Source organism: Littorina saxatilis, linkage group LG6 (genome assembly GCF_037325665.1).
Source record: "Littorina saxatilis isolate snail1 linkage group LG6, US_GU_Lsax_2.0, whole genome shotgun sequence".
NCBI lineage: Eukaryota > Metazoa > Mollusca > Gastropoda > Littorinimorpha > Littorinidae > Littorina > Littorina saxatilis.
Genome location: NC_090250.1, coordinates 17,206,973 through 17,234,286, shown reverse-complemented (window position 1 = coordinate 17,234,286; position 27,314 = coordinate 17,206,973). Strand labels below are relative to the sequence as shown.

Sequence of the window (27,314 nt, the reverse complement as noted above, 5' to 3'; positions counted from 1 at the left end):
CGACCTCTGACATGGATTACAGGATCTTTTCCGTGCGTACTGGCACGGTCTTGCGCTTAAGTGTACACACAAGGGGAGAGAAGGCACTAACCAGGTGACTGCACACAAGTTGACCTGGGAGATCGGAAAAATGTCCACCCTTAACCAACCAGACGAGGCAAGGATTTGAACATTCAACCTTCTGCTTAGTAAGCCGGTATCTTATCCAGTAGGCCATTGCAAATTGAGACTTTTCCCCTTTTGAAGAGCTTGAACTTTACGATTTCATGTTAATATTGCGTCTGTAAATTTACCTCCATTTTCAGACTCCCTCCTTTTTAAGACCTGATGTTCTCAGACTTGTGGCAGTCTTAAAAGGGAGTGTGTGTGCGCATGGGTACGTGAGTTTCCTCTTTCGTTCCCATTCATCTCCCCCCCCCCCCCCCCCCACATTTTGTTTGGTCTACAGACCTCAAAATTGCCGCTTTTCTACTCTCTTTCTTGCCTGTGTTATTGTTGGCTTCCCCTCGAGTAGCTTCCCTTGCTTCTCTGTCTTTGTCATTTGTTGGTTTGTGCAGTGCAGTTGTTTTGTCAGTTATTCTCCTCTTGATCTGTTCTATGTCTTTCTTCTTCTTTTTTGTGTGTGTACTTTTGTGTTTTTGTGCCTGAAGAAGACCCTTAGGTCGAAACGTCGCTGTTATTCGTTCCGTGTTCGTCATTTTAACGTGAGTACATTGCTTTTTGGTCTCTTTATTGTTCCCTCTCACGTGCAGTCGCCATTGTTTAATTACTTAAAAGGGAGGTTAATTTCACAAATAAAGTGGTCCATGCACCATTACATGCAGAAAGAGGAATGCAGTGAACCATGTGTGTTCCTGTATCAACAGTGCAGTGAAGTTCATTCTAACAGCTATACGTCTTTTTTCTAAACTTGCATCTATGTATCCAATAATTTATTTATTTATCTATGACTGTTTTTCCGTCTTCAGAATGCATGTGCCTGTAGTTGGTATGAGTGAGTGGGTCGCGTTCTCACTGTGCGTCTGTCTGCGAGTGTATGAGTCCGAGTGTCTTGGTCCTTGTCGATTTGTGTTTCGTATAATGTTCACTATGTATTGTATATTTTGTAAGCGCCTAGGGCTATATTTAGATTAGGCGCACAAATGTTCATAATAATAATAATAATAATAATATGTTAAAGTCATGAAGGGAGTAAAGCATGGCAATACTTTGCAGCCAGCAATTAAACTGTGAATTATCTCCCTTGATATGCATTTATTTTCTCCTGTATAAGACTCTTCTGAGCTCCCGCAGTAAAAATAGAAAATTAGCATGAACACATACTTTCACTTAAAGTGTTGATCAGTCTGCTAAATGAATTCACTTGGACATTTCATGTGGTCTTTCCAAACTGCACACATTAAGAGTACAAGACCCCAGTGATTTCAGAGCCCGGGCCCCCTCCCCCCTATAATATTGTTTACTCAGACCACACCGACATCAATACATTTTGAACCAAGTACAACATATTAACATTCTCATGCCAGAGACCTGAGATTTTTTCCCTAAATCTACTTTTCATAGGCATACTTACCATAAATTAGAGTTTTTCCTAAATCTAACTATAATAACCATACTTAACCTAACCTTTCAAAAACCTACCCCCCCCCCCCCCCCCCCCCCCCCCCCTCCCCCCCCCCCCCCCCCTCCCCCCCCCCCCCCCTTGTAGTCAATAACTTTGGCCTTGACCTGAGAAAAATAATAACCTGCGCAGCCGCAGTAAGAAGAAGAAGAAGAAGGAAAACTTGCATGAAATGGTGACGTCATCATTTTCACAGACCTTGTCATGACGAGATATACCATAGATGAAGGGTCAGGTGTAACTTAAATACATACTTGTCTAATGAGCGCTTCTGGGGTGATAACGCGAGACAACTCCTGTGATCTTGCCGTGAGGTTCCGCCTGTTACCATTGTCTTTTTACCGTATAAAATGCACGACTTACACACGAACTGTTACCAAAGCGACATGCTATTTGGGACCAATGCATGTTTTTTTCCTTTCTCGTGTGATCTTGCCGCGAGGTTCCGCCTGTTACCAGCCGAAAGAAAGAAGGGGCATAACCTCACCAGAACCGCCCATTCATGCTTTGTGCTCACCTTGACTCTGTGTGAGACTTCGCTGATGTCGCGGTCCGGTAGATGCTGGATGCGTTTCACCAACAGCTCGTGGGCGGCCTGGGGACTCAGCTCTGCACCAATAAAGGAACATGCAAAAGACCTTATCGGTATTCAAAGTTCTCGCAAGCTCTCGCAAACTTCAAAGCAAAGCAAAGCATGTTGCACGGCTATTTTGCAAGAGCTGCTAAGACCGAACATCGTAGTTTTCGCAACTTTCGAAGCATGACAAAATGGATATCTCGCAAGAGCTGCTCAGATGCTGAAAAGGTCTACAGCAATGGAACCTTCCTCTAAAAGTGTTGGTAAATCAGGTCTTAAAAAGGAGGGAGTCTTAAAATGGGGGTAAATTTACACAGGTTATGAACAGAACATGTGAAGAAATCAAGGTCTTAAAAAGGCAGAGGTCTTAAATGGGGGGTCTACAAAAGGGGTGTTCCACTGTACTGCAAGTAGAACAAGAAATTCCTCCGAGGTAGGAAAAACACCCCCATCCTTACCATTCTCACTGCCACCAACTGAGAAGGTTATTTCCCTTTGACCATTAATATGTCCCTCTATAAGTCCTTGTAGAATCTTAATCCACCAATAACTCCCTAACCGTGTGTTTGACTGGTCCCAATTTTTGTAAGGACCGTCTCAGGAATGTATAGAACCTGTTCACCAAGTTTGGTGACGATCGGTCCGTTCATTCTTGAGATCTATATGCGAACACAAACACACAAACAAACAAACACATCGAACGAATCCTATACACACCCCTATACCGGGGGGGTGTAAAAACAAACTGCTACGTACTTGTGATTTCCTGGTGCACGCGGTGCAGCTGATGTAGCGGGCACATGTTGCACACCTGTTGCTGCGACGACGTCTTCTGGAACGCTGACATGAACGCCGTCTGCAGTGTGTTCATTATCTCGTTCACCTGAACAGAACAAATTACAACGTAAATAATCAAGTTTATTAATCCGCTTGCTGGGACGATGACTTCTGGTAAGCTGACATAAATGGTTTTGTAGTGAATGTTCAATATCTTGTACACCTGATAAAAAAAACATGCATAGAAACAATCACAGACAGACAGACAAAACATTGAGACACACACATACAGATACAGTCACTGATATACACTCATATACACACATTAATGTAGACATAAGTCACAAACAGGAAGTCAAAGACAAAGACAGCAGACACACACACACACACAGACAGACACACACACACACAGACAGACATAGACACAGACACACACACACAGACACACACACACACACACACAGACACACACACAGACACACACACAGACACACACACACAGACACACACACACAGACACACACACACACAGACACAGACACACAGACACAGACACACACAGACACACAGACAGACACACAGACAGACACACACAGACACAGACACACAGACACACACAGACAGACACACACACACACACACACACACACACACACACACACAGACACACACACAGACACAGACACACACACACGACATACAGATGCCAACACAGACACGCACATGCACACACACACACTTCACACAAGCCATTTTACATGTGTGAACGTCTCAAATCATGGGTAAATGTCAACACCTTCACATTTAAATGCTTATTTTATAGCCATCCATTGAATTGAGAAGAAAACAAGGCATACTAAACTGCTAAGCATTAAATAAACAATAAGGAAATAAAAAGAACCAACAGCATCGGTTTGTGTGTGTGGGTAGTTAACACGTTTTATTCACAAAACACGGCGGAAAATGGCGACTAATTTGTTGCACGGCGACAGGTCACTTTCTTCAACCAAGGACAGTACTTTCATACATGACAATTAAGGAAAGCAAATGAGGCCTGAATTATAAAGTTATAGTGTTCCTGTGTGTGTCTGAGTGATAAACTGCTTCAAGAAACTATCTTCTGAAACGTAATTGCACTCAGCAGATTTTTCTTTCGCTCAGAACTTTCGTGTCACATGGTCTTTGCGACAAAGAGAGAGATCGCATTCTTGCAGAAAATCATTGACAACACAGACCAGTCACACACACACACACATACACACTACACACAATGTTACAATGTTACTGACCACAGCCTCAGAATGACACTTGAGAACGTAGGCCATGAGCACAGTCCCGCTGCCGTCCGGCTCTCTGACAATCAGACCGAAGATATCCTTCTTGTGATTGCCCTGAAAACAAATACATCTGAATGTGACAGGAGGACGCAGTAGTCTCCCTTCACAGCAGCCTCTGCAGAGTTGTCTGCAGGTGATGAGCCCGGGCTATTTATACAGTGGTACCTCTCTATAACGACTTTGAAGATGTAACCGAAATTCGGTCGTTATATGGAGGGGTCGTAACATGGAGGATTGGTTTATGTCCGGGTCCGTCAATGATCAGGAATGACATGGGCGTTTTGATTGATACCACCCACAAAGTAATGTTATTCTTTCCTTAAAACGGTTATGGTAAACAGTTTTCTATTCAATTATTTACCCACACATAGTTGTCTTGCTTGTTTGATGAAGCCCCATAACTACTCGTGGGTTAAGGGTTTGCAAATTAAAACACGCTGAGGTCGAACGAAAGTATGCGGTCCCAAAGCATGCACATCGACCTCGATACCAGATTCTAATCATAGTCATGCAGAGATTTGGTTAAAAACAAAGAAGTGTCCCAAACGCTTGTTTCAAAAACTTGTAAGCCTTTGCAGACGTTAAGAACCGCGGCAGTGTGTTGAAACTGATGTAAAATTGTAGCGAAAAGCGTCAGTTTTCACGACAAAACTTTGACTCGCTCATTCACGGGACATAACTGCACTCCGGACTGTCCACAGTGTTGAGCAATTTAGGAGACTACACTACTGACACCTTCAAACTTCACTGCCTGAGGAGAGTTTATTGATTCAAACGAACGCGTGGTTCTATATCGCGTCACTCGGTCACAGATCGGCGAAAACAAAAAAACAGTTCCAGATTTCGAAACCATGTTCGTCAGCCATTGTTTTTAGCAAGACAGACCACATGTGCACTATGCTTCGCTGACGTACATCGCAAAATGTCATGACGTCACCACAACTTTCGGTTTTGGTTCGATCTGCGGATTACTTTCATGACATTTCTGTAACTTTGCCTGTTTATAAGGTAGGAATTCCTGCACAGTTCTTTGCAAAATGAAGCAGATATCTGGCAACTGACCTTTATCTAGTCAAAATAAAGCAATGACCTGGATAAAAAAATGAAAAACCAAGGCTTCAGCCGTTTGCGTGCCGAAGTGATGTTGTACATGTACAGGATTTCAACACGTGCTTGTGTCCGTATTGCGTACTGACTCGACTGGAGATACAAGTTAGAGTAAACCAAACCCGTGATAATTTTGGGAAAAGTCGTTATAAGTCCACGTATGGACAGTCGTATGTCGTATCAGAGAGGTGGACGTAATACGGAGGTGAGAAATACTAAGACAAAGAAGGAGAAAAAATCCGTCAGAGAAAAGTCGGTCGTAATATTGAGGGACCCGTAAAAGAGAGGTGTTGTAAAGGGAGGTACCACTGTAGTAGCTCAACGTTTCTTCTACGTCGCCGGCTAGACATCTGTCAATTGTAGAGTTTTGTTTGTGATGGGGTCTGGCTGCTACTGTCTCCTTGTATGCTCTTGGGAACGAGTGTGTACCCATGTCAGTTTTAAAAGTGCTATTGATTTAGCTCTAAAATTCTCAACCGTGTTAGACTGGCTTTGCCTCCAAAGGTGAATGTTGTGCTTGTGTACTCGGTTACATGAAGTATAAATACATTTCTAGTTTGCATACATTATTTATCCTGTGCATGCATACAGATTTAAGATACATATACATCACTGACTGCTAGTCATAATGTCTCAATTTAATGTGTTCATTAACTAACCTGAAGCAATTAGTCATATAATGAAACTTTTGCTGAAATGAAATGATATAAAAGGAATCAAAATTAAACAAACAAAAATAGAAAAAGCACATACATACATGTATTCCCAAAATAATCTACTGCACATCACTTTGCTTGAAAATTTGAATAAAATGGCGTCAGCCCATTCTAAAACAAAAAGTCCTTAGGACAAAGCAAAAATCACAATTATATCATAAATAGCCAGCTGATATAAAAAAAATTGAATGTACGTACTTCTTCTTCTTCTGCGTTCGTGGGCTGAAACTCCCACGTACACTCGTGCTTTTTGCACGAGTGGAATTTTACGTGTATGACCGTTTTTTACCCCGCCATTTAGGCAGCCATACGCCGTTTTCGGAGGAAGCATGCTGGGTATTTTCGTGTTTCTATAACCCACCGAACTCTGACATGGATTACAGGATCTTTTTCGTGCGCACTTGGTCTTGTGCTTGCGTGTACACACGGGGGTGTTCGGACACCGAGGAGAGTCTGCACACAAAGTTGACTCTGAGAAATAAATCTCTCGCCGAACGTGGGGACGAACTCACGCTGACAGCGGCCAACTGGATACAAATCCAGCGCGCTACCGACTGACCTACATCCCCGCCCGAATGTACGTACAAAAATGCTCAATCAAGTTCATTGAAACACATACCACACATGGCAAAAACTGATAAACTCTGCAAAAGAAGGTATCCAAATCTCTAGAATTACAGAAATGTTCCAGTACAGTGGAATCCCCCTTTTAAGACCTCCGTAAACCTGAGAAAATCAGATCTTAAGAAGGAGCGAGTCGTAAGTGGGGGTAAATTTACAAGAGGTTATGAAAAGAAAATCCAAGAAATCAGGCATGAGACCGAGGGTAGGGCGGATGGTGGTGGGAGAGGGGAAGGGACGGGGAATGTTTACAGTGCCGTGTGCCGGGCTGTGAGCAGTGCCCGCCAATGTTTAGCTCAGGCACCGTTGCGGCTGCAGGAAAATGCAGCGCGCTTTTCTGGCCATCTGTCGTCCTCATCTCTAAGGCAGACTGATACCAAGAGGTGTAAGTTACACCCACCTTCAGGCTCAGGCATTTTCAAACGCTTGACTCAAGACTGAAAAAATGGTCTTAAGAGTGAGGAGGTCTTAAATAAATTGGGAAGTCTTAAAAAGCAAAACCACATCAGCTGAATAAAATCCACATCAACTGACCTGCGACACTGATGCGATGTCCTTGAAGCTTCGTTCAAAGATGGTGAGTTTGTTGTCGAGGGAGATGAGAGAGATGTCACGGTCGCTGATCTGCAGAAGCATGACCCGACTGGCCTTCACGTTCCCCGAAGAATCGTGAAATACGTCCTCTGCGCTTCCAATCTCTCCAACGCTGTCTGCGCTGTCGCGTTTGCCCAAACTGTGTTTCTGGGTAAAAGCAACAATAACGATTGTACAGTCAACCCTGTGTATAAAGAGATAAACATTTTTAACAAGATTTGAAGTCCAAAATGTGAAAGTGATGAAGTTTTAGAACCTTGTTTTTTCAGTGATAGACATGATTGTAAATAGTTTTAAGCATGCAAGTTACCATGTGAACTGAAATAGGAAACAAACTTGCATCGGTCTGGAATAGCATTAACGGCTGAAGAGATGAAAAACAATAATAACCAACCAACCAACCTGTATGTAACGACCACCTAAAGGACCAACCCAAAAGTGGTTGTTATAGACAGGTGGTCGCTATAGAAAGGTAAATTATATAGAAAAAAACAACTCGTTGGGGATCCTTTGGCTGGTCGTAAGGGGCAGTTGGTCGTAATCGAAGGTGGTCTTGTTTGTTTGTTTGTTTGCTTAACGCCCAGCCAACCACGAAGGGCCATATCAGGGCGGTGCTGCTTTGACATATAACGTGCGCCACACACAAGACAGAAGTCGCAGCACAGGCTTCATGTCTCACCCAGTCACATTATTCTGACACCGGACCAACCAGTCCTAGCACTATAACCCCATAATGCCAGACGTCAGGTGGAGCAGCCACTAGATTGCCAATTTTAAAGTCTTAGGTATGACCCGGCCGGGGTTCGAACCCACGACCTCCCGATCACGGGGCGGACGCCTTACCACTAGGCCAACCGTGCCGGTTTATAGACAGGTGGTCACTATAGAAAGGTAAATTATATAGAAAAAAAACCTCGTTGGGGATCCTTTGGCTGGTCGTAAGGGGCTGCGGTTGATCGTAATCGAAGGTGGTCGCCATGGCAGGTTCGACTGTGGTTATAGTAAAACCTCCCATTAACGACCTTGAAAATGTCTAGAAAAATCAGTTGTACAATGGAGGGGTCTTTATTGGGAGTTTGCTGATCGCGTTTTGCCAGCGCTCCAAGGGCGGTCTTTCAAGTGTAAGAGCAAAGGATGAGATGGGGTTTTCGAAACTTTCATAACCAAAGTGCATGCCATATTAGTAAAGACCTGCAGGGGAGATGTTACAAATCGAACGTTTTTAAGAACGAACCAGGACACAACAGCAGCAAAACTCCATCATAATCAGCTCCCTACATCTGACGGTTGTGTTGTCTACTGACACGGACAACACTTTAGGTCAGTGTTATTGGAAGTATGATAGGTGTGCTTGTTATTTACGTACCATACGTGAACCTATGTTTTATGTTTTATGTGTGTTGTCCTTTTGTCCAATTGTTGTTATAATCGTTTACAGGCAGGCAGGGTGTGCAGAAGAAAATGTTCCATTTTTATGTAACATTTTAAGTGTTGTTATTGTTATTGTTATTGTTGTTACTATAATTGGCTCACAAAAATGGTCATACACGTAAAAACCGTAGGAGTGACAGCCCATGAACGAAGAAGAAGTTTCCTAGAAACTGACCTCAATAGTAACACTGTGAAAGCTGTGATGATGATGCCCCAGCTGAGCCTGAGGCTGAGGCTGCTGAAGATGCTGTTGCGGCTGTTGCTGTTGGTGGTGGGGAGGCTCTTCCAGGATGTTCTCCGAGGAGCTCATCTCACCCCCGCTGGCCAAATCGTCAGCGCTGCTGTCCCCGCTCTCGTCGTTGAAGTTTCCAGCGTGGGACGCTGCGGCGTTAGCACCTCTCCTCAACCTCTCCAGTTGGTCCCCGAGGTTGTTCTCGGTGATGCTGACTGCTTCGTCTAGCGAGGCTGGCAGACTCTGAAATGAAAAGTTTAGTTGGTTGTCTGTCTTCTCATTTTGTTTTGGATTGTGTATGCCTATGTGTGTAGGGGGGTGGTGGTGGTGGGGATGCATGTCTACATTTTCTCTATAAAGGAAGCATCCCCCCCCCCCACCACACATACATGTAAATAAACACATGCAACTTTCTCCCCCCCATCCTCTCTCTCTTTCAAATACCTCTATCGTCATGTATTAAAGATCAATCAATTTCTCTGTCTCTCTGTCTGTCACCTTGTCTTTTCTCTTTCACTTCCATCTTTTGGTCATGACTCATCTGTTCCTAATCCTACACGAGACACACACTCACTCATACACACACACACACACACACACACACACACACACACACACACACACACACACACACACACACACACACACACACACACACACACACACATGCACGCACACACACACACACAAACACACACACTCTCTCTCCCTCTCACCTTAATGCTAGCTCCACTAGCATGTCTGTGCCTCCTATCTTTATCCTCCGTTTTCTTCGTCATCTTTTCGTCGTCCCACGCCAGAAGACGCTCAGCCAGAGCATCCATGACGTCAGATGCCAGCTTGCGACAGTGAACCGTTGCCCGGCCGACATATTTGACCTCATACGTGGCCTTGACATTGTCAGACACTTCTGTTCCTTCCCCCATGTTGCTGGCAGCTCCAGAAAGGTGAAGGTCACGTGTAGCTTCGCGGATGCAGCTGAACAATTCTGTTATCTGTGGAAAGATAAGGAAATGTCAATGATATGAAAGGCGCGATAAAAACAAAAGGCTCAAAGAAGTTTGCAAGTGAGTTTTCCTGTACATGCATATTATACGTTATTTGCGTTTTTGACCAAAATATGACATTTTACTCAGATCGAGACAGTCATTGTTCTCCGAGACCGCGATAGCGGTCGAGGTGAACAATGACTGTCGAGATCTGTGTAAAATGTCATATTTTGGTCAAAAACGCAAATAACATTTATGTATCGATCAAATTCCTTTCAGGTACTGACTTTGTTGTTGTTTTGACGATTGAACGAGCACACACACATGCAATCAAACATACACACCAAGAACACCTGTTTACACCAAACACATACACTTCAATGCGCCACAAAAATAGTGCAACTTCAAAAGTTTATTTAACTCCTTCAATTAACATTAGAATATTTGATTATCGCAACATTTTGTTCAGAACATAATCAAAGGAACGGAAAATTCATCAACATCAAATAAAACATAAATTAAATTGCTACATCTCTTTGCACCGTCAGTGTCAGTAACTGTTCTACACACTTGTCGTCACCCTGTCTCGCGATCAAGACTGGACGAGTTCATCGAGTTAGCTTGTGGGGTTAACAGCAGAGACAATCAACACGTTTGGTCTTATTTTGTTATTGTGATGTTCAAGTTGTTTATGGTACAGTTGTGGAAAGTAGGCAGAACTTGCATTGTCGTGGATGGTGGCATGTCAGGTTCATTTTCTGCACTGAGGAAGAAATTCATATTTTCAAAGGACATGTCGAAACTAACTTGCCACGCGCATATCGACTCGGCCGGTGGCTGTGTGTGCGACAGAGCTGAGTGAACTTCGAGAGGGGTTTGAATTTGGCCGCGGCAAAACTTGGAATTGTGTGTTGCCTGCAATATGCTGATGGGTATGATGGAGGGTGTCTCCCATGTTCATCTTTTGTTCAGCTGAAGTGTGTTGGTATTCGATCGGAGTTAAAAGTCGTCTTTTGTTATCAATTTCTTCCCAAAATAGATCTGCAAATCGCTTCATTTTTACAGTTTGACAGACGTGTGTTTTGATCTGTGGGTTAATCCGCGTGTCCCAAATATGAAGTAAGTAGTTCCTTTGAAGTTTCGGTTAACCTGAAATGCCCAAATATGAAGTTTTGTAGGCCTCTGACGTCACATTGGCTCAAAGAAGGGAAATCCAATGTCCAATCGATATATATATGGCCAATGAGTGCAACTATCAAATGCATGCCATGCACACGTGGGCGTAATACACACATATTGTATGCATGCATACAAGCACATGCACACACAAGCACAAGCACACACACCCACACCAAAAATTCAGTGTAATTTATACCACTTTTTACTGCAAGAGGCAACAATTTCACACGAACACACACACAAAAGCTTACGAACAAGGTGCACCTTATGGTTTTCTTTTTCGTTTTTATATTTAGTCAAGTTTTGACTAAATATTTTAACATCGAGGGGGAATCGAAACGAGGGTCGTGGTGTATGTGTGTGTGTGTATGTGTGTGTGTATGTGTGTGTGTGTGTGTGCGTGTGTGTGTAGATCAGTGATTCAGAGTAAACTAATGTCCGGACCGATCTTTATGAGAGTTCCTGGGTATGATATCCCCAGACGTTACGTTCTTTTCCTTTTTTCGATAAATGTCTTATGACGTCATATCCGGCTTTTTGTAAAAGTTGAGGCGGCCACTGTCACACCCTCAATTTTTAATCAAATTGATTGAAATTTTGGCCAAGCAATCTTCGACGAAGGCCGGACTTCAGTATTGCATTTCAGCATGGAGGCTTACAAATTAATTAATGACTTTGGTCATTAAAAATCTGAAAATTGTAATTAAAATTATTTTTTTATAAAACGATCCAAAATTACTTTTATTTTATTCTTCATCATGTTCTGATTCCAAAAACATATAAATATGTTATACAGCAGTCCCTGCAATGTACGGCCCCCGGCGTGAGCGGACACCTGACATGTACGGACACATTTGCTCGGCACGGAGTGTTTTCCTTCTATATTTGCCCCCCCCCTTAAACGGACACCTGCAAAACGTGGACACGGACACTCATTTTCGGTCCCAACAGCAGGTCATACCTCCAATGTACGGACAGACCATGTCAAATTTTCACCACAACAAAATCGATAACAGAGCAGTCCGGCTCTTGGTACAAAGATCACAGCCGCAATGCCAATGGTGTGATGACAGTCACTGATAACTTGAGTGCACGTGTACCCATCAGCATCAGGAGGGGGGGGGGGGGGGGGGGAGTAGTTTTGGTCAGGAGTGGAGTACCTACGAAGATGCCAACATGAAACTGCACTGTGCTCTTTATTCTTGTCTGTTGGACGTAAACAACAGAAACCACAGTCGATGAAGGTCCTGAGCGAAAGAGAATGAAAAACCGGCCACAGTTCTCAGCATCGTGTGGATATGTGTGTAACCTCTTTCATTGACCAGTGAGTCGATTGCCTAATCTGTGAACCCTTCAGTTGTCTTGCTTTGTCAAACACACAGTCAACTGGTTTTGCTCTGAGTGAACAGTGCAGCTGGCCTCTCTTGGCACAGCCCCAAACAGTACATGGCTAGAGGGAGTGAGAGAGAGGGAGAGGGGGGGGGGGGTGGAGGGGTAGCTGGCTAAACTCTGTGGGGTGTCCGGTGTCACTGCATGTCAGCAGGAAGAGCATTGGAGAAAAATAGAGAGGTGTACTCTTCCACACAATTTCCAAGCATCAGTTGTCACGGCTTGGGGTAGGCATTAGTGATGGAGAGTGGGAGCTAGCTGTGTTATGTACAGTGTATTTCCGACTGAAGAGTGAAAAGTCACTGCCATGCCACATGATCGGCATGCAGTCAATAAAGCCAGACAAGAAGAAAATAAATTACATGATTATGACATGCAGCTTTATCTGCTGCTATTTATTCAAACTGGTTTTCAAGCTTATTCTTGTAAAGCATCTGCACACGCTCCTCTGTGCTGTGTTTGTGTGGCTGCTTTCGTATGTCAGTGCATGATGAGTGTGTTCACTGCCTTGAGGATTTATTTTATCTCTTCTTTTCAACACTTTTCATACAAATCATTTTTACAGAAAGTTTAAAGAAGTATTAGGAGTTTATTGTTATTGTTTAGTAGCCACAAGAAGTGATTAGCATAAACTCAATCCTGTTGTTACTTTGTCAGTGTGTTTCTGTGTGAGTGTATGGGGGAGGGGGTGTGTGGTCACCCCTCCCGTGAACGGACACCTGCAATGTACGGACAGTTTTGCTATGGCCCAAGGGTGTCCGTTCATGAGAGGGACTGCTGTATTCGGATTAAAAACAAGCTCTGAAAATTAAAAATATAAAAATTATGATTAAAATTAAATTTCCGAAATCATGTTAAAAACTATTTCATCTTATTCCTTGTCTGTTCCTGATTCCAAAAACATATAATAGATATGATATGTTTGGATTAAAAACACGCTCAGAAAGTTAAAACGAAGAGAGCTGTGAAGCACAGCGCAACCGCTACCGCGCCAAACAGGCTCGTCACTTTCACTGCCTTTTGCACTAGCGGCGGACTACGTTCAGTTTCATTCTGTGACCACAGCTTGACTAAATGTAGTAATTTCGCCTTACGCGACTTGTTTTTCTTCCTTTTATATTCAAGTCAGCATAAATTAACTCCTTTTCTGTCTCTTTTTTTCCTGTCTTTTTGTAACAGAAGCTACACGTAAAACAAGATGACCTTGGTGGATGTTTAAATAAAGTAACATACCCTTCTAACCGAAATAAACTGAAGGGCGATTCAGGACAATGGAAAAAGAACACAAGTTTGTGGCTTAAACTCCATAAAAAGAATCCCATGAAAAGCCAAGTTCCAACCAGCTAGAGTTTCACAGCGTCTCACAGTATAACTGAATAATGACACCCTCCCACTTTTATTTATACTGTGGTTGGAAAAACAGCACAAAGAACTTGTCATGCTGATGGACTAAAGTGGAATGATTGAGGGAGGTGGAGATGGTGGGGGGTGGTGAGGGCCAGTGTGTGTGTGTAGGAAATTGTGTGTGTGTGTGTGTGTGAGACTCTCTCTCTCTCTCTCTCTCTCTCTCTCTCTCTCTCTCTCTCTCTCTCACCTCCTCTGTGTGAGGGTGTGTGTGTGTGTGTGTCTCTCTCTCTCTCTCTCTCTCTCTCTCTCTCTCTCTCTCTCTCTCTCTCTCTCTCTCAATGAGCGAGGGCCGGATGAAAACAAGCATGTATTCTGTCACCCTCGTAAAATAAATTTCAATTCAATTCAATTCATTTCTCACACAGAGTGTGTGTGTGTGTGTGTGTGTGTGTGTGTGTGTGTGTGTGTGTGTGTGTGTGTGTGTGTGTGTGTGTGTCTCTCTCTCTGTCTCTCATTCTCCCTCTCTCTCTCCTCTGTGTGAGGGTGTGTGTGTGTCTCTCTGTCTCTCTCTGTCTCTCTCTCTCTCACAGTGTGTGTGTGTATGTGTGTGTGTGTCTCTCTCTCATTCTCCCTCTCTCTCTCTCACCTCCTCTGTGTGAGGGTGTGTGTCTCTCTCTCTCTCTCTCTCTCTCTCACAGTGTGTGTGTGTGTGTGTGTGTGTGTGTGTGTGTGTGTGTGTGTGTGTGTGTCTGTGTGTGTCTTTGTGTGTGTGTGTGTCTCGATGTCTTTGTATGTGTTTACTGGAGGAGAGGAGGGAGAGGGATGGGGCCCAGACGGGGTAGGGGATAGAAGAGAAGGGAAGGGAGTGAAGAGGCAACTGCAAATTCATTGTAGCTATCAGGAATATCTAATTAGAGCCAAACACTGACACAGGCTGCTGATGAGGCAGTAGATCAACTCAGAGGTCTGACCCACTTGTCTTTCTTTCTAAGAGGTGTCTGAGACACCACCTACTCCCCACAGATGCTGACTGACAGAAATATTCAATTAATCAAATCACACACACACACACTCACCCACACACTCACCCACACACACACATTCATATCTCTCTCTCTCTTAACAGTTGTCTGAACACACACACACACGTTCATATTCTCTCTCTCTCTCTCTCTCTCTCTCTCTCTCTCTCTCTCTCTCTCTCTCTCTCTCTCTCTCTCTCTGAGGGCTGGATGTAAAAAAGCAGACCACTACTTAATCTATTACCCTGTTAAATAAAGAATTGTCATTGTCAATTGTCAACAGTTGTGTGAACCGAGCAGGGCCTCTTTCATGACCCTTATAAACACCACAGGCTGTAAAAGAAAAGTCATCCCTGACAGAAGACGGGCTTTCACATGAAAATGCTGACAATGCATTTTGCATGCACGCGCCACACAAGTGCAATATGAAGTAAGCCAGATAGTGAAAACACTCCTCAGCCACTGAGTGGGATCTCTGTTTTCACGGACGCTGTGCGGATCCTGCGATAAAACAGTGACCTTATGTCCCACTGACTAATTAAGTCACCAGACAAGTTCAGCCATCCTCTGTTAGGCTGATAGTACTGTAGTGGTACAGTCAGTGGAACCCCCCTTTAAGACCCCCCAACGTAAGACTTGATCCCTTTTAAGACCTTGTTTTTTCAGCATTTTTGTTCATAAGCTCTGTAAATTTACCCCCATTGTAAGACTCCCTCCTTTTTAAGACCTTGTTTTCTCAGCCTTTTTGTTCATAAGCTCTGTATATTTACCCCCATTTTAAAACTCCCTCCTTTTTAAGACCTTGTTTTTTCAGCATTTTTGTTCATAAGCTCTGTAAATTTACCCCCATTGTAAGACTCCCTCCTTTTTAAGACCTTGTTTTCTCAGCCTTTTTGTTCATAAGCTCTGTAAATTTACCCCCATTGTAAGACTCCCTCCTTTTTAAGACCTTGTTTTCTCAGCCTTTTTGTTCATAAGCTCTGTAAATGTACCCCCATTTTAAGACTCCCCCCTCTTTAAGACCTTGTTTTCTCAGCCTTTTTGTTCATAAGCTCTGTAAATTTACCCCCATTGTAAGACTCCCTCCTTTTTAAGACCTTGTTTTCTCAGCCTTTTTGTTCATAAGCTCTGTAAATTTACCCCCATTGTAAGACTCCCTCCTTTTTAAGACCTTGTTTTCTCAGCCTTTTTGTTCATAAGCTCTGTAAATGTACCCCCATTTTAAGACTCCCCCCTCTTTAAGACCTGATTTTTTCAGATTTCTGGAGGTCTTAAAAGGGGGGGTTCTACTGTAGTCAAGGATTGCCGAGAGTAGGTAAATTCAGTGCCGCAAGGGACATCAGACAGTCTAGAGACATAGTGCTTGCTGCCGCGCAGCCGAGACATTTGTTCCTCTTTATTAGCCGCCATTTATATAAATGGGGCTTACTGGATTCACTTTGTCTGTTTGTTTGTTTGTTTGTTTGTTTGAGTAGGGCGGGCGAGCGGTCGATGTCTTACAAACAACTCAACTCAACTCAACTCAAATTTTATTGGCTTCAATTTTCACATAGAAGAATTTGTCTTGCGCTTGGGATTAAGACATAGGCAGAAAGTAAGAGTATAACATATAAAAACAGCATTCATATCACATCAAGTAGGGTAAGACTTGTATCTCTGGGTCAATTAGGCTCAAATTTCGTGAAAATGTAAGGAATAGGGTTAGACGGGTGTGGACTGGGTGGCCGAGTGGTAACGCACTTGCGCTCGGAAGCGAGAGGTTGCGAGTTCGACCCTGGGTCAGGGCGTTAGCAATTTTCTCCCCCCTTTCCTAACCTAGGTGGTGGGTTCAAGTGCTAGTCCTTCGGATGAGACGAAAAACCGAGGTCCCTTCGTGTACACTACATTGGGGTGTGCACGTTAAAGATCCCACGATTGACAAAAGGGTCTTTCCTGGCAAAATTGTATTGGCATAGATAAACAAGAAGGGCAAAGCCCATACGACTCACATGCTTTACACATTTTTCCTACCAAAATACATGTGACCTTGAGGTCATCCAAGGTCATGCAACACAAAGCTGTTAATTCAAGACATAGGAAGTACAATGGTGCTTATTGGCTCTTTCTACCATGAGATATGGTCACTTTTAGTGGTTCACTACCTTATTTTGGTCACATTTCATAAGGGTCAAAGTGACCTTGACCTTGATCATATGTGACCAAATGTGTCTCATGATGAAAGCATAACATGTGCCCCACATAATTTTTCAGTTTGAAACAGTTATCTTCCATAGTTCAGGGTCAAGGTCACTTCAAAATGTGTATACAATCCAACTTTGAAGAGCTCCTGTGACCTTGACCTTGAAGCAAGGTAAACCAAACTGGTATCAAAAGATGGGGCTTACTTTGCCCTATATATCATATATAGGTGAGGTATTGAATCTCAAAAACTTCAGAGAAAATGGGAAAAATGTGAAAAATAGCTGTTTTTTAGGCAACATTTATGGCCCCTGCGACCTTGACCTTGAAGCAAGGTCAAGATGCTATGTATGTTTTTTGGGGCCTTGTCATCATACACCATCTTGCCAAATTTGGTACTGATAGACTGAATAGTGTCCAAGAAATATCCAACGTTAAAGTTTTCCGGACGTCCGGACGGACGACTCAGGTGAGTACATAGACTCACTTTTGCTTCGCATGTGAGTCAAAAATGTCCACCAAAATACCCGTGTGACTTGGAATAATAGGCCGTGAAAAGTAGGATATGCGCCGAAATGGCTGCGATCTGCTGGTCGATGTGAATGCGTGATGTATTGTGTAAAAAATACCATCTCACACGGCATAAATAGATCCCTGCGCCTTGAGTCCGAGTCTGGAGATACGCGCGCGATATAAGACTTCATATAATAATAATAATAGTGTATGCAAAAAAATTACATTCGTAACAGTAGTCAAACGGAAGATATTAGCTTTTAACGATTTTTAATAAATCCCCTTTTTTTTTTAGATGAGTGATTCACAAACCGATCCAGGGGAGGAAACCAACTGACAGATTCCCATGTATTCCCGCACCTAACGGGTCACGGTTGTAACGGGTCAGTTGGCCTAAACAATGAACTTTCTGAGTTCTGAGTTCTCTCTCTCTCTCTTAGTACTCCCTTTCTCTTTCTCTCGCTCTCTCTCAGTATATGGTTTGAAACTGTTAAGCGTGACTTAAGGTCGCGGATTAGGTCACAGGTCAACTGCTTGTGCAGAGACGGTATCCATGTCCTACCCCCGTGTCACCACGGGCGGCTTTTTGCCCGTTAAGGTCAATGCTTGCATGCTGTGCTGGCTGCAAAACCCCTCCGCGCGGAGGTGTTTCCAGACACACCGTACGTCGGGTGCAGAGGAGTAAAGACGGCATTGAATTAACAGACTCTCGGCAAGCCTTGACTACCACTACAGTACTGTCATCCTAACGAAGGATGGCTTAACTTGTCTAGTCCTTCCCGTGAAACCCGTCTGGCTCTGGCCAGACTTTTACATGGGATAACTGCCAGCCTTCCATTTGGTCACATACCAAAAATCAACATCCTGACTGCTTCTTCCTGTAAGGAGTGGGATTTGGGATTTGGTTGATGAGATTTTTTTCCGAAAATTTTAAGATTTTAAGAAAATGATTCATCGTGGCTGCCTAAATGGCGGGGGTCATACACGTAAAATCACACTCGTGCAAAAAAACCACAATAAGTGTACATGGGAGTTTCAGCCCATGAAAAAGAAGAAGAAGAAGAAGAAGAAGAAGAAGAAGAAGAAGAAGAAGGAGTAAAATATATTTTACAAAGATATGGTTTAAGGCACATTGCCTTGTCTAACAACCTGTCCTTAAACAAATACTAGATATGTAATATGCACTAAGAAGAAGGAGAAGAAGAAGGAGAAGAACGAGTGAACTTTATTTTACAAGGATATGGTTTGAGGCACATTGCCTTGTCTAACACTAGATATGTAATATTCCCCAAGAAGAAGGAGAAGAAAAAGAACGAGTGAACTTTATTTTACAAGGATATGGTTTAAGGCACATTGGCTTGTCTAACAACCTGTCAACCAAATACTAGATATGTAATATTCCCTAAGAAGAAGAAGAAGAAGTTCAACATGTATGTGTTCCAGTGGATGGATGTTCCCAACGGATGCTCTAATTCCCGGTAAAACCCTGGACAGATATGAGTTGGTTGACATGATGATCGATCACACGGGAAGAAATGTGTGCTTTATTTCTGACACAGAGACAACCCACACTGCCCTGCGATTGATGAAAACCGTCTACATCAGCAGTTCTGTTCTCCTCAAACAGGACACCCACACACATCGCTTATTAGCTTTCAGTATTGCACAAAAGTTCCAATTACGAAGACTCCGGTGAAAGGCCAAACAAAAGCCATTTTCTCATTGGTTGCTTTGGGATTTCTTTTTTTTCTTTTTCAATAATGGGTTTTAAAGCCAGGAGATGGAAAGGGGAAAGGTGTGTGTGTGTGTGTGTGTGTGTGTGTGTGTGTATGTGCGTGTCTGTGTGTGAGAGAGAGAGAGAGAGAGAGAGAGAGAAAGACAGAGAGAGAGAGACTGAGAGAGAGACAGAGAGAGACAGAGAGAGAGAGAGAGACAGAGAGAGATAGAGAAAGAAAGAGAGAGAGAGAAAAAGAGAGAGAGAGAGACAGAGAGAGAGAGACAGAGAGAGAGAGAGAGAGAGAGAGAGAGAGAGAGAGAGAGAGAGAGAGAGAGAGAGAGAGAGAGATGGAGGGGGAGAGAAAATATATAAATAAAGATATCGTAGACATTATAGGCATAGAACACTGTATTATCTAAAACAAGAAATGTATTTTGGTATATGTAACTTATCACACCAACAACATAACATGAAACCGACATAACATAAACGATAATAACGCATCAGAGAATAAGTCACCCGAACTGTCCACATGAAAATGAAGAGGTGAAGGTTAAGAGAGATAATTGATTGAACAAGAATAGCCCAGGCTCAAAGGAACCTATACCTAATCTCTTGTTCTGGCCCTATACCACCTGCAAATCTATGTAAGCATGTGTCCGTTTTTCCCCCTATAATAAAGCTCTTTTTACATTTAGTCAAGTTTTGACTAAATGTTTTAACATAGAGGGGGGAATCGAGACGAGGGTCGTGGTGTATGTGTGTGTGTGTGTCTGTCTGTCTGTGTGTGTGTGTAGAGCGATTGAGACTAAACTACTGGACCGATCTTTATGAAATTTGACATGAGAGTTCCTGGGTATGATATCCTCAGACGTTTTTTTCATTTTTTTGATAAATGTCTTTGATGACGTCATATCCGGTTTTTCGTGAAAGTTGAGGCGGCACTGTCACGCTCTCATTTTTCAACCAAATTGGTTGAAATTTTGGTCAAGTAATCTCCGACGAACCCCGGACTTCGGTATTGCATTTCAGCTTGGTGGCTTAAAAATTAATTCATGACTTTGGTCATTAAAAATCTGAAAATTGTAAAAAAAAAATTTTTTTATATAACGATCCAAATTTACGTTCATCTTATTCTCCATCATTTTCTGATTCCAAACACATATAAATATGTTATATTTGGATTAAAAACAAGCTCTGAAAATTAAAAATATAAAAATTATGATCAAAATTAAATTTTTGAAATCAATTTAAAAACACTGTCATCTTATTCCTTGTCGGTTCCTGATTCCAAAAACATATAGATATGATATGTTTGGATTAAAAACACGCTCAGAAAGTTAAAACGAAGAGAGGTACAGTAAAGCGTGCTATGAAGCACAGCGCAATCGCTACCGCGCTTAACAGGCTCGTCACTTTCACTGCCTTTTGCACTGGCGGCGGACTACGTTCAGTTTCATTCTGTGAGTTCCACAGCTTGACTAAATGTAGTAATTTCGCCTTACGCGACTTGTTTTTCAATTTTGCGCCTGTTCTGCAGATCTGTATCACTTGAGCAAATCAATAATTCCATTTGCCGCCCACCAAACTCATAACTGAACAGTCAATGTCTGTCTCTGCTGCCGTGGTGGAATGGTTGGGGGCTTTTTGTGGACATCTCTCTCTCTCTGTCTCTGTCTCTGTCTCTCTCTCGTTTGCTTTCTCTATCTCTCTCTGCCCCTGTTTGTCACTCTGTCATACTGTATGTTTCTCTCTCTCTTTCTCTCTCTCTCTCTCTCTCTCTCTCTCTCTCTCTCTCTCTCTCTCTCTCTCTCTCTCTCTCTCTCTCTCTCTCTCTCTCAGTCTGCCCCTGTTTGTCACTTTGTCTCTCTCTTAGTTTAGCAGGGACAGATTGTAAGACTTGGCGTCAGCCTAAAATCTCCATCCTTGAATTCGTTCGTTCGTTCGTTCTCTCTCTCTCTCTCTCCCCTCTCTCTCTCTCTCTCTCTCTCTCTCTCTCTCTCTCTCTCTCTCTCTCTTATATTCATTACATAATACAGTGTAGGTGCTGCCTAATATCCGCTTAACAAAAACTGTTTAGAAGTTATTGTTGTTCAACTGCCAGATGAAAGAACAAGTCGCGTAAGGCGAAATTACTACATTTAGTGAAGCTGTCGAACTCACGGAATGAAACTGAACGCACTGTATTTTTTCCCCAAGACAGTACAGTTTCGTCAATCCCCGCGAGAAGGAAATCGCTCACCTCCCACGTGCAAAACGCAGTGAAACTAACACGCCAGAATAGCGCGGCAGCGTATTGTGCTAAGCAGGAAAGCGCGCTTTTCTGTATACTTGTTAACTTTCTGAGCTTGTTTTGAATACAACCTATCATATCTATATGTTTTTGGAATCAGAAAATGATAAAGAATAAGATGAAATCATTTTTGGATCGATTTCTTAAATTTTAATCATAAGACTAATTAATCTATTTTCGTTAAATGTGATCACATTTTAAGAGTAAACATGGCATATATGTATAATTTTTTTAGATTCAGAATGTGATGCAGAATACGATGCAATCAATTTTAAATCTGTTTGCGAAAAATCGATTTTAATGACAACTTTAATGAGCAAACTCATCAATTAATTTTTAAGCCACCAAGCTGAAATGCAATACCAAAGTCCGGGTTTCGTCGAAGATTACTTGACCAACATTTCAACCAATTTGGTTGAAAAATGAGAGCGTGACAGTGCCGCCTCAACTTTCACGAAAAGCCGGATATGACGTCATCAAAGACATTTATCCAAAAAAAAGAGAAAAAAACCGTCTGGAGATACCATACTCAGGATCTCTCATGTCAAGTTTCATGAAGATCGGTCTAGTAGTTTTCTCTGAATCGCTCTACACACACACACACACACACACACACACACACACACACACACACAGATACACCACGACCCTCGTCTCGATTCCCCCCTCTACGTTAAAACATTTAGTCAAAACTTGACTAAATGTAACAAGAAGGGCAAAGCCCATACGACTCACATGCTTTACACATTTTTCCTACCAAAATACATGTGACCTTGACCCAAGGTCAAGGTCATCAAAGGTCATGCAACACAAAGCTGTTAATTCAAGACATAGGAAGTACAATGGTGCTTATTGGCTCTTTCTACCATGAGATATGGTCACTTTTAGTGGTTCACTACCTTATTTTGGTCACATTTCATAAGGGTCAAAGTGACCTTGACCTTGATCATATGTGACCAAATTGTCTCATGATGAAAGCATAACATGTGCCCCACATAATTTTTAAGTTTGAAACAGTTATCTTCCATAGTTCAGGGTCAAGGTCACTTCAAAATATGTATACAATCCAACTTTGAAGAGCTCCTGTGACCTTGACCTTGAAGCAAGGTAAACCAAACTGGTATCAAAAGATGGGGCTTACTTTGCCCTATATATCATATATAGGTGAGGTATTGAATCTCAAAAACTTCAGAGAAAATGTGAAAAATGTGAAAAATAGCTGTTTTTTAGGCAACATTTATGGCCCCCGCGACCTTGACCTTGAAGCAAGGTCAAGATGCTATGTATGTTTTTTGGGGCCTTGTCATCATACACCATCTTGCCAAATTTGGTACTGATAGACTGAATAGTGTCCAAGAAATATCCAACGTTAAAGTTTTCCGGACGGACGTCCGGACGGACGGACGGACGGACGGACGGACGACTCGGGTGAGTACATAGACTCACTTTTGCTTCGCATGTGAGTCAAAAACCACCCGCATTTCTTGCTTAATCTGCAACCCTTGTAAAATAAATACACAATTCTTCTTCTTCTTCTTGTCGATCACTAATACACAATTCAATTCTGCTCTCTCTCTCTCTCTCTGACAAGTGTGTGGGTGAGTGCAACAGTGCATGTGCACATGTGGAAGTGACATATAGACACGCTTGGCTAAGAAATGGCCAACATCATCAACAATACCACTCATGTAAAAAAAATAAAATAATAATAACCCATAATTCGTAATCAAGACTTGTTGCCATCTTTCAACATTGTCTGCCAGTGAAAAAAAAAAAAAAAAAAAAAAAAAGACTCCATAAATTATCACTATTCCACCGCAGTGGAATCTCGCTTTGAAAACAACCCTGACGTAAGATTCCCGCTCACTTTTAAGACCTTGTTTTCTTGGATTTTCTTTTCAAAACATCTGTAAATTGGCTTCATATTCACACTCCCTCTTTGTAAAGACCTGACCTTCACACATGTGTGTGGTCTTATAGATGAGGGGGGGGGGGGGGGGGAGTGTGATTGGGATCAAAGTGATAGCAAGGTCATAAAACCAAACCGTATCAAGTGACACCCAGGACATAAAACTAATCACCCACACACAATCCCCAGAGATTGTCTGAGGCAATGGACACAAAAAAGCTACAGAGAGTAAAAAAACAAAATGCCAGAAGCACTGTGATTTGGGTCACAACCTTCGCAGACAGCGATGTAGGGAGAGGAACAGAGTGAGATACCCCGGGGACCTTGCTGCAAGCAACCCACCTCACGCCACCAAGAGACACCGTGGAACCCCCATTTTAAGACCCCCCCAAAATTAAGACTTCCTCTTTTTTACCACCTTGATTTTGTAATGTTCATTACCTCTGTAAATGTACCCCCATTTTAAGACTGCTTCCCTGTTAAGACCTGGTTTTCTCAGGTATTTAAACTTTTTTTAGTCTTAAAAAGGGTGTTTCATTGTACACTTGTCTCCTAATCTGACTCTCTGTCGGCAAAAACGGACATTTGGCACCACGCTTGACAGTGTCTTCAGACCGGCAGGGATAAGCACTTTAAGTCTAGATGGCAGAATAGATGAGAAACAAATGAGAGTGAACAGAAACAGAAGAGAGAAAGGGGAAGGGTGATTGAGAGGAGGGGGGCGGGATGCAAGAAGAAAACCACAGTTTACTGACTTTTAACAATGTATAAGAAAACATTTTTGTTCGTCTATAAGTTGACAGTTAATCAGTGACGGGCGCTGTGGCGGGGTGGTAAGACGTCGGCCTCTTAATTGGAAGGTCGTGAGTTCGAATCCCGACCGCGGCCACCTGGTGGGTTAAGTGTGACAATTTTTCCAATCTCCCAGGTCAACTTATGTGCAGATATGGTAGTGCCTCAGTTATCCACCTGCGTGTGTATACGCACGCGCAAGACCAAGTACGCACGGAAAAGATCATGTAACACATGTCAGAGATCGGTGGGTTATAGAAACACGAAAAATACCCAGCATGCTTCCTCCAAAAGCGGCGTATGGCTGCCTGAATGGCGGGGTAAAAACGGTCATACACGTAAAAATCCACTGGTGCAACAACACGAGTGTACGTGGGAGTTTCAGCCCACGAACGGAGAAGGAGAAGAATCAAAACTGGCAAACAACAAAGGAGCTAAAATATGGTGGAAAATGATGGAGTTGAGGAAGCTTAGGGTGGAGGGGGAAGGGCAGGATCAGGCCTTTAGCAAAAGAAATAAACCTCAACTGAAAACGTCTTGAAAACAACTTGAAATCTTGTATCTCCTCTTTGGCTAAAGGCAGACCTGTTTACCCCCATAAGTGTTATGGAGTAATGCTCAGCCCCAAAAATAGTAATCCTGGCACAAAAATAGTACCGTACTTTCCGGGTCATAAGGCGCGACTTTTTTCCTCGAGTTCGACCCCTGCGTCTTGTATAACGAAGCGCCTAATCCGTGTGTGAAATACGAAAAAAATCAAAGAGACCGCTTGAGTACCAGTCAAACAACTTGTGATAATGCATGTTTTAGGTACTGCCCTGCCTTTGATCTAGCCGCACACACAGATTTCCACTCTGTTAAACTCGGTCACTGACCAGTCACTGACCCCGGTGCAGGAAGTGTTTCCTCTCTCAGATATGACAGGGGAACCACCTCTCATGGCAAAAACTGGGTCATTGACCCCTGGGAAGAAGGTCGTGTCTATAAACAAGGCCACCCAGCTATCACAATGCCTTTGATCTGGCCGCACACACAGAGCACACATATTTTCACTCAGTTAAAGTCGGTCACTGACCGGTCACTGACCCCGGTGCAGGAAGTGTTTCCTCTCTCAGATATGACAGGGGAACCACCTCTCATGGCAAAAACTGGGTCATTTTGGTGCGCCCTATCGGCCCCCTGCGTCCAATGGGTGACTGGATTAAAAAAATTTTTAAAAAGAAGGGGGTGCGTCTTAGATAACGAAGCGCCTTGTCACCCGGAAAGTACGGTAATCATCCAGCATTCGTCGCCAATTACAACGCACATGACAACTGTGTCTGCGAAACGCAATCATGCACAAATATCCATCATTCACAAACAAAACACATAAGTCAGTTTTTGTAGTCATCATAATTTCATAGAAGATCACATCAAAAGCACATGCATCACTGATTCTTTTTCTTTTGCTCGTAGTAGGCCTTTTTCAGTGTGTCAAGTGCTTCTCTACTGTACTTGCGCTTGCCGAATGAGTGAGGGCGAGACTTCACCACTAGAAGGCTCTCCAGCGTCTCATCAGACAGACATGATCTCTGGTCAGTCCTTTGCTTTTTCACCCCATTTTGCCATTGAAAAAAACAATGCCAAACATGTGAATTAATTTAAAAAAGAAAAGAAAAAAAAAGGGTAAAGGTGACGAACTTATAATGTTTTGCTACGACCGTGTGTATCATACTTCCAAGCTACACACCAAATTTCTGCTCATCGACTGATAAACAGCAGAGATCTAAGTGCAGAAAAATAAACAGAGAGACAGAGTGAAACCTATACACCCCCGAATATACGGCGATGTAAAATTAAAAAAAAAAAAATAACAATAAAAAACAAGTCGCGTAAGGCGAAATTACTACATTTAGTCAAGCTGTGGAACTCACAGAATGAAACTGAACGCACTGCAATTTTTCACAATGACCGTAGTCCGCCGCTAGTGCAAAAGGCAGTGAAAGTGACGAGGCTGTTTAGCGCGGTAGCGGTTGCGCTGTGCTGCATAGCACGCTTTACTGTACCTCTCTTCGTTTTAACTTTCTGAGCGTGTTTTTAATCCAAACATATCATATCTATTATGTTTTTGGAATCAGGAACCGACAAGGAATAAGATGAAATTGTTTTTAAAACGATTTCGGAAATTTAATTTTAATCATAATTTTTATATTTTTAATTTTCTGAGCTTGTTTTTAATCCGAATATGACATATTTATATGTTTTTGGAATCATAATGAAAAATAAAATAAAAGTAATTTTGGATCGTTTTATAAAAAAATAATTTTAATTACAATTTTCAGATTTTTAATGACCAAAGTCATTAATTTATTTGTAAGCCTCCATGCTGAAATGCAATACCGAAGTCCGGCCTTCGTCGAAGATTGCTTGGCCAAAATGTCAATCAATTTGATTGAAAAATGAAGGTGTGACAGTGCCGCCTCAACTTTTACAAAAAGCCGGATATGACGTCATAAAAGACATTAACGAAAACATAAAAAAAAGTCTGGGGATTTCATACCCAGGAACTCTCATGTAAAATTTCATAAAGATCTTTCAACACGTCCACCCTATGACATGACTATACACTCAGAACGCATGCGCCAAAGCATATAAATAGCCTGCTGACAACCAAAATTGGGACATTTTGAAAAAAATATTGTATTTTGAAAAAAATATTGTAAAAAAACTAGTACATGTGGGGATTTACTTTTTGCACACAATTAAAGAAAGATTTTTCATTGTTTCAGAAATGTACTTTGTATTTGTCAAAAGGCTTGTTGTGTTTGTGTGGTATGCTATTGAAAATGTCAATAAATAGCCTGCTGACAACCAAAATTTGAAAATTTTGAAAAAAATATTGTATTTTGAAAAAAATATTGTAAAAAAACTAGTACATGTGGAGACTTACTTTTTGCACACAATTAAAGAAAGATCTTTCATTGTTTCAGAAAT

General features: G+C 42.3%; 1 protein-coding gene across 1 annotated transcript in view; it reads right to left on the bottom strand.

Annotated features, from left to right (window-relative positions):
* Positions 1 to 27,314, bottom strand: part of LOC138968632 (TBC1 domain family member 1-like) — a 120,750-nt gene that overhangs the window by 70,839 nt on the left and 22,597 nt on the right. Inside the window, exons 3-8 of the mRNA XM_070341230.1 lie at positions 9,730 to 10,008; positions 8,957 to 9,256; positions 7,291 to 7,497; positions 4,265 to 4,366; positions 2,955 to 3,081; positions 2,139 to 2,230 (exon numbers count right to left, since the gene is read on the bottom strand). Of these exons, the coding sequence (XP_070197331.1) occupies positions 2,139 to 2,230; positions 2,955 to 3,081; positions 4,265 to 4,366; positions 7,291 to 7,497; positions 8,957 to 9,256; positions 9,730 to 10,008 (1,107 nt within the window). The remainder of the gene's footprint in view (positions 1 to 2,138; positions 2,231 to 2,954; positions 3,082 to 4,264; positions 4,367 to 7,290; positions 7,498 to 8,956; positions 9,257 to 9,729; positions 10,009 to 27,314) is intronic.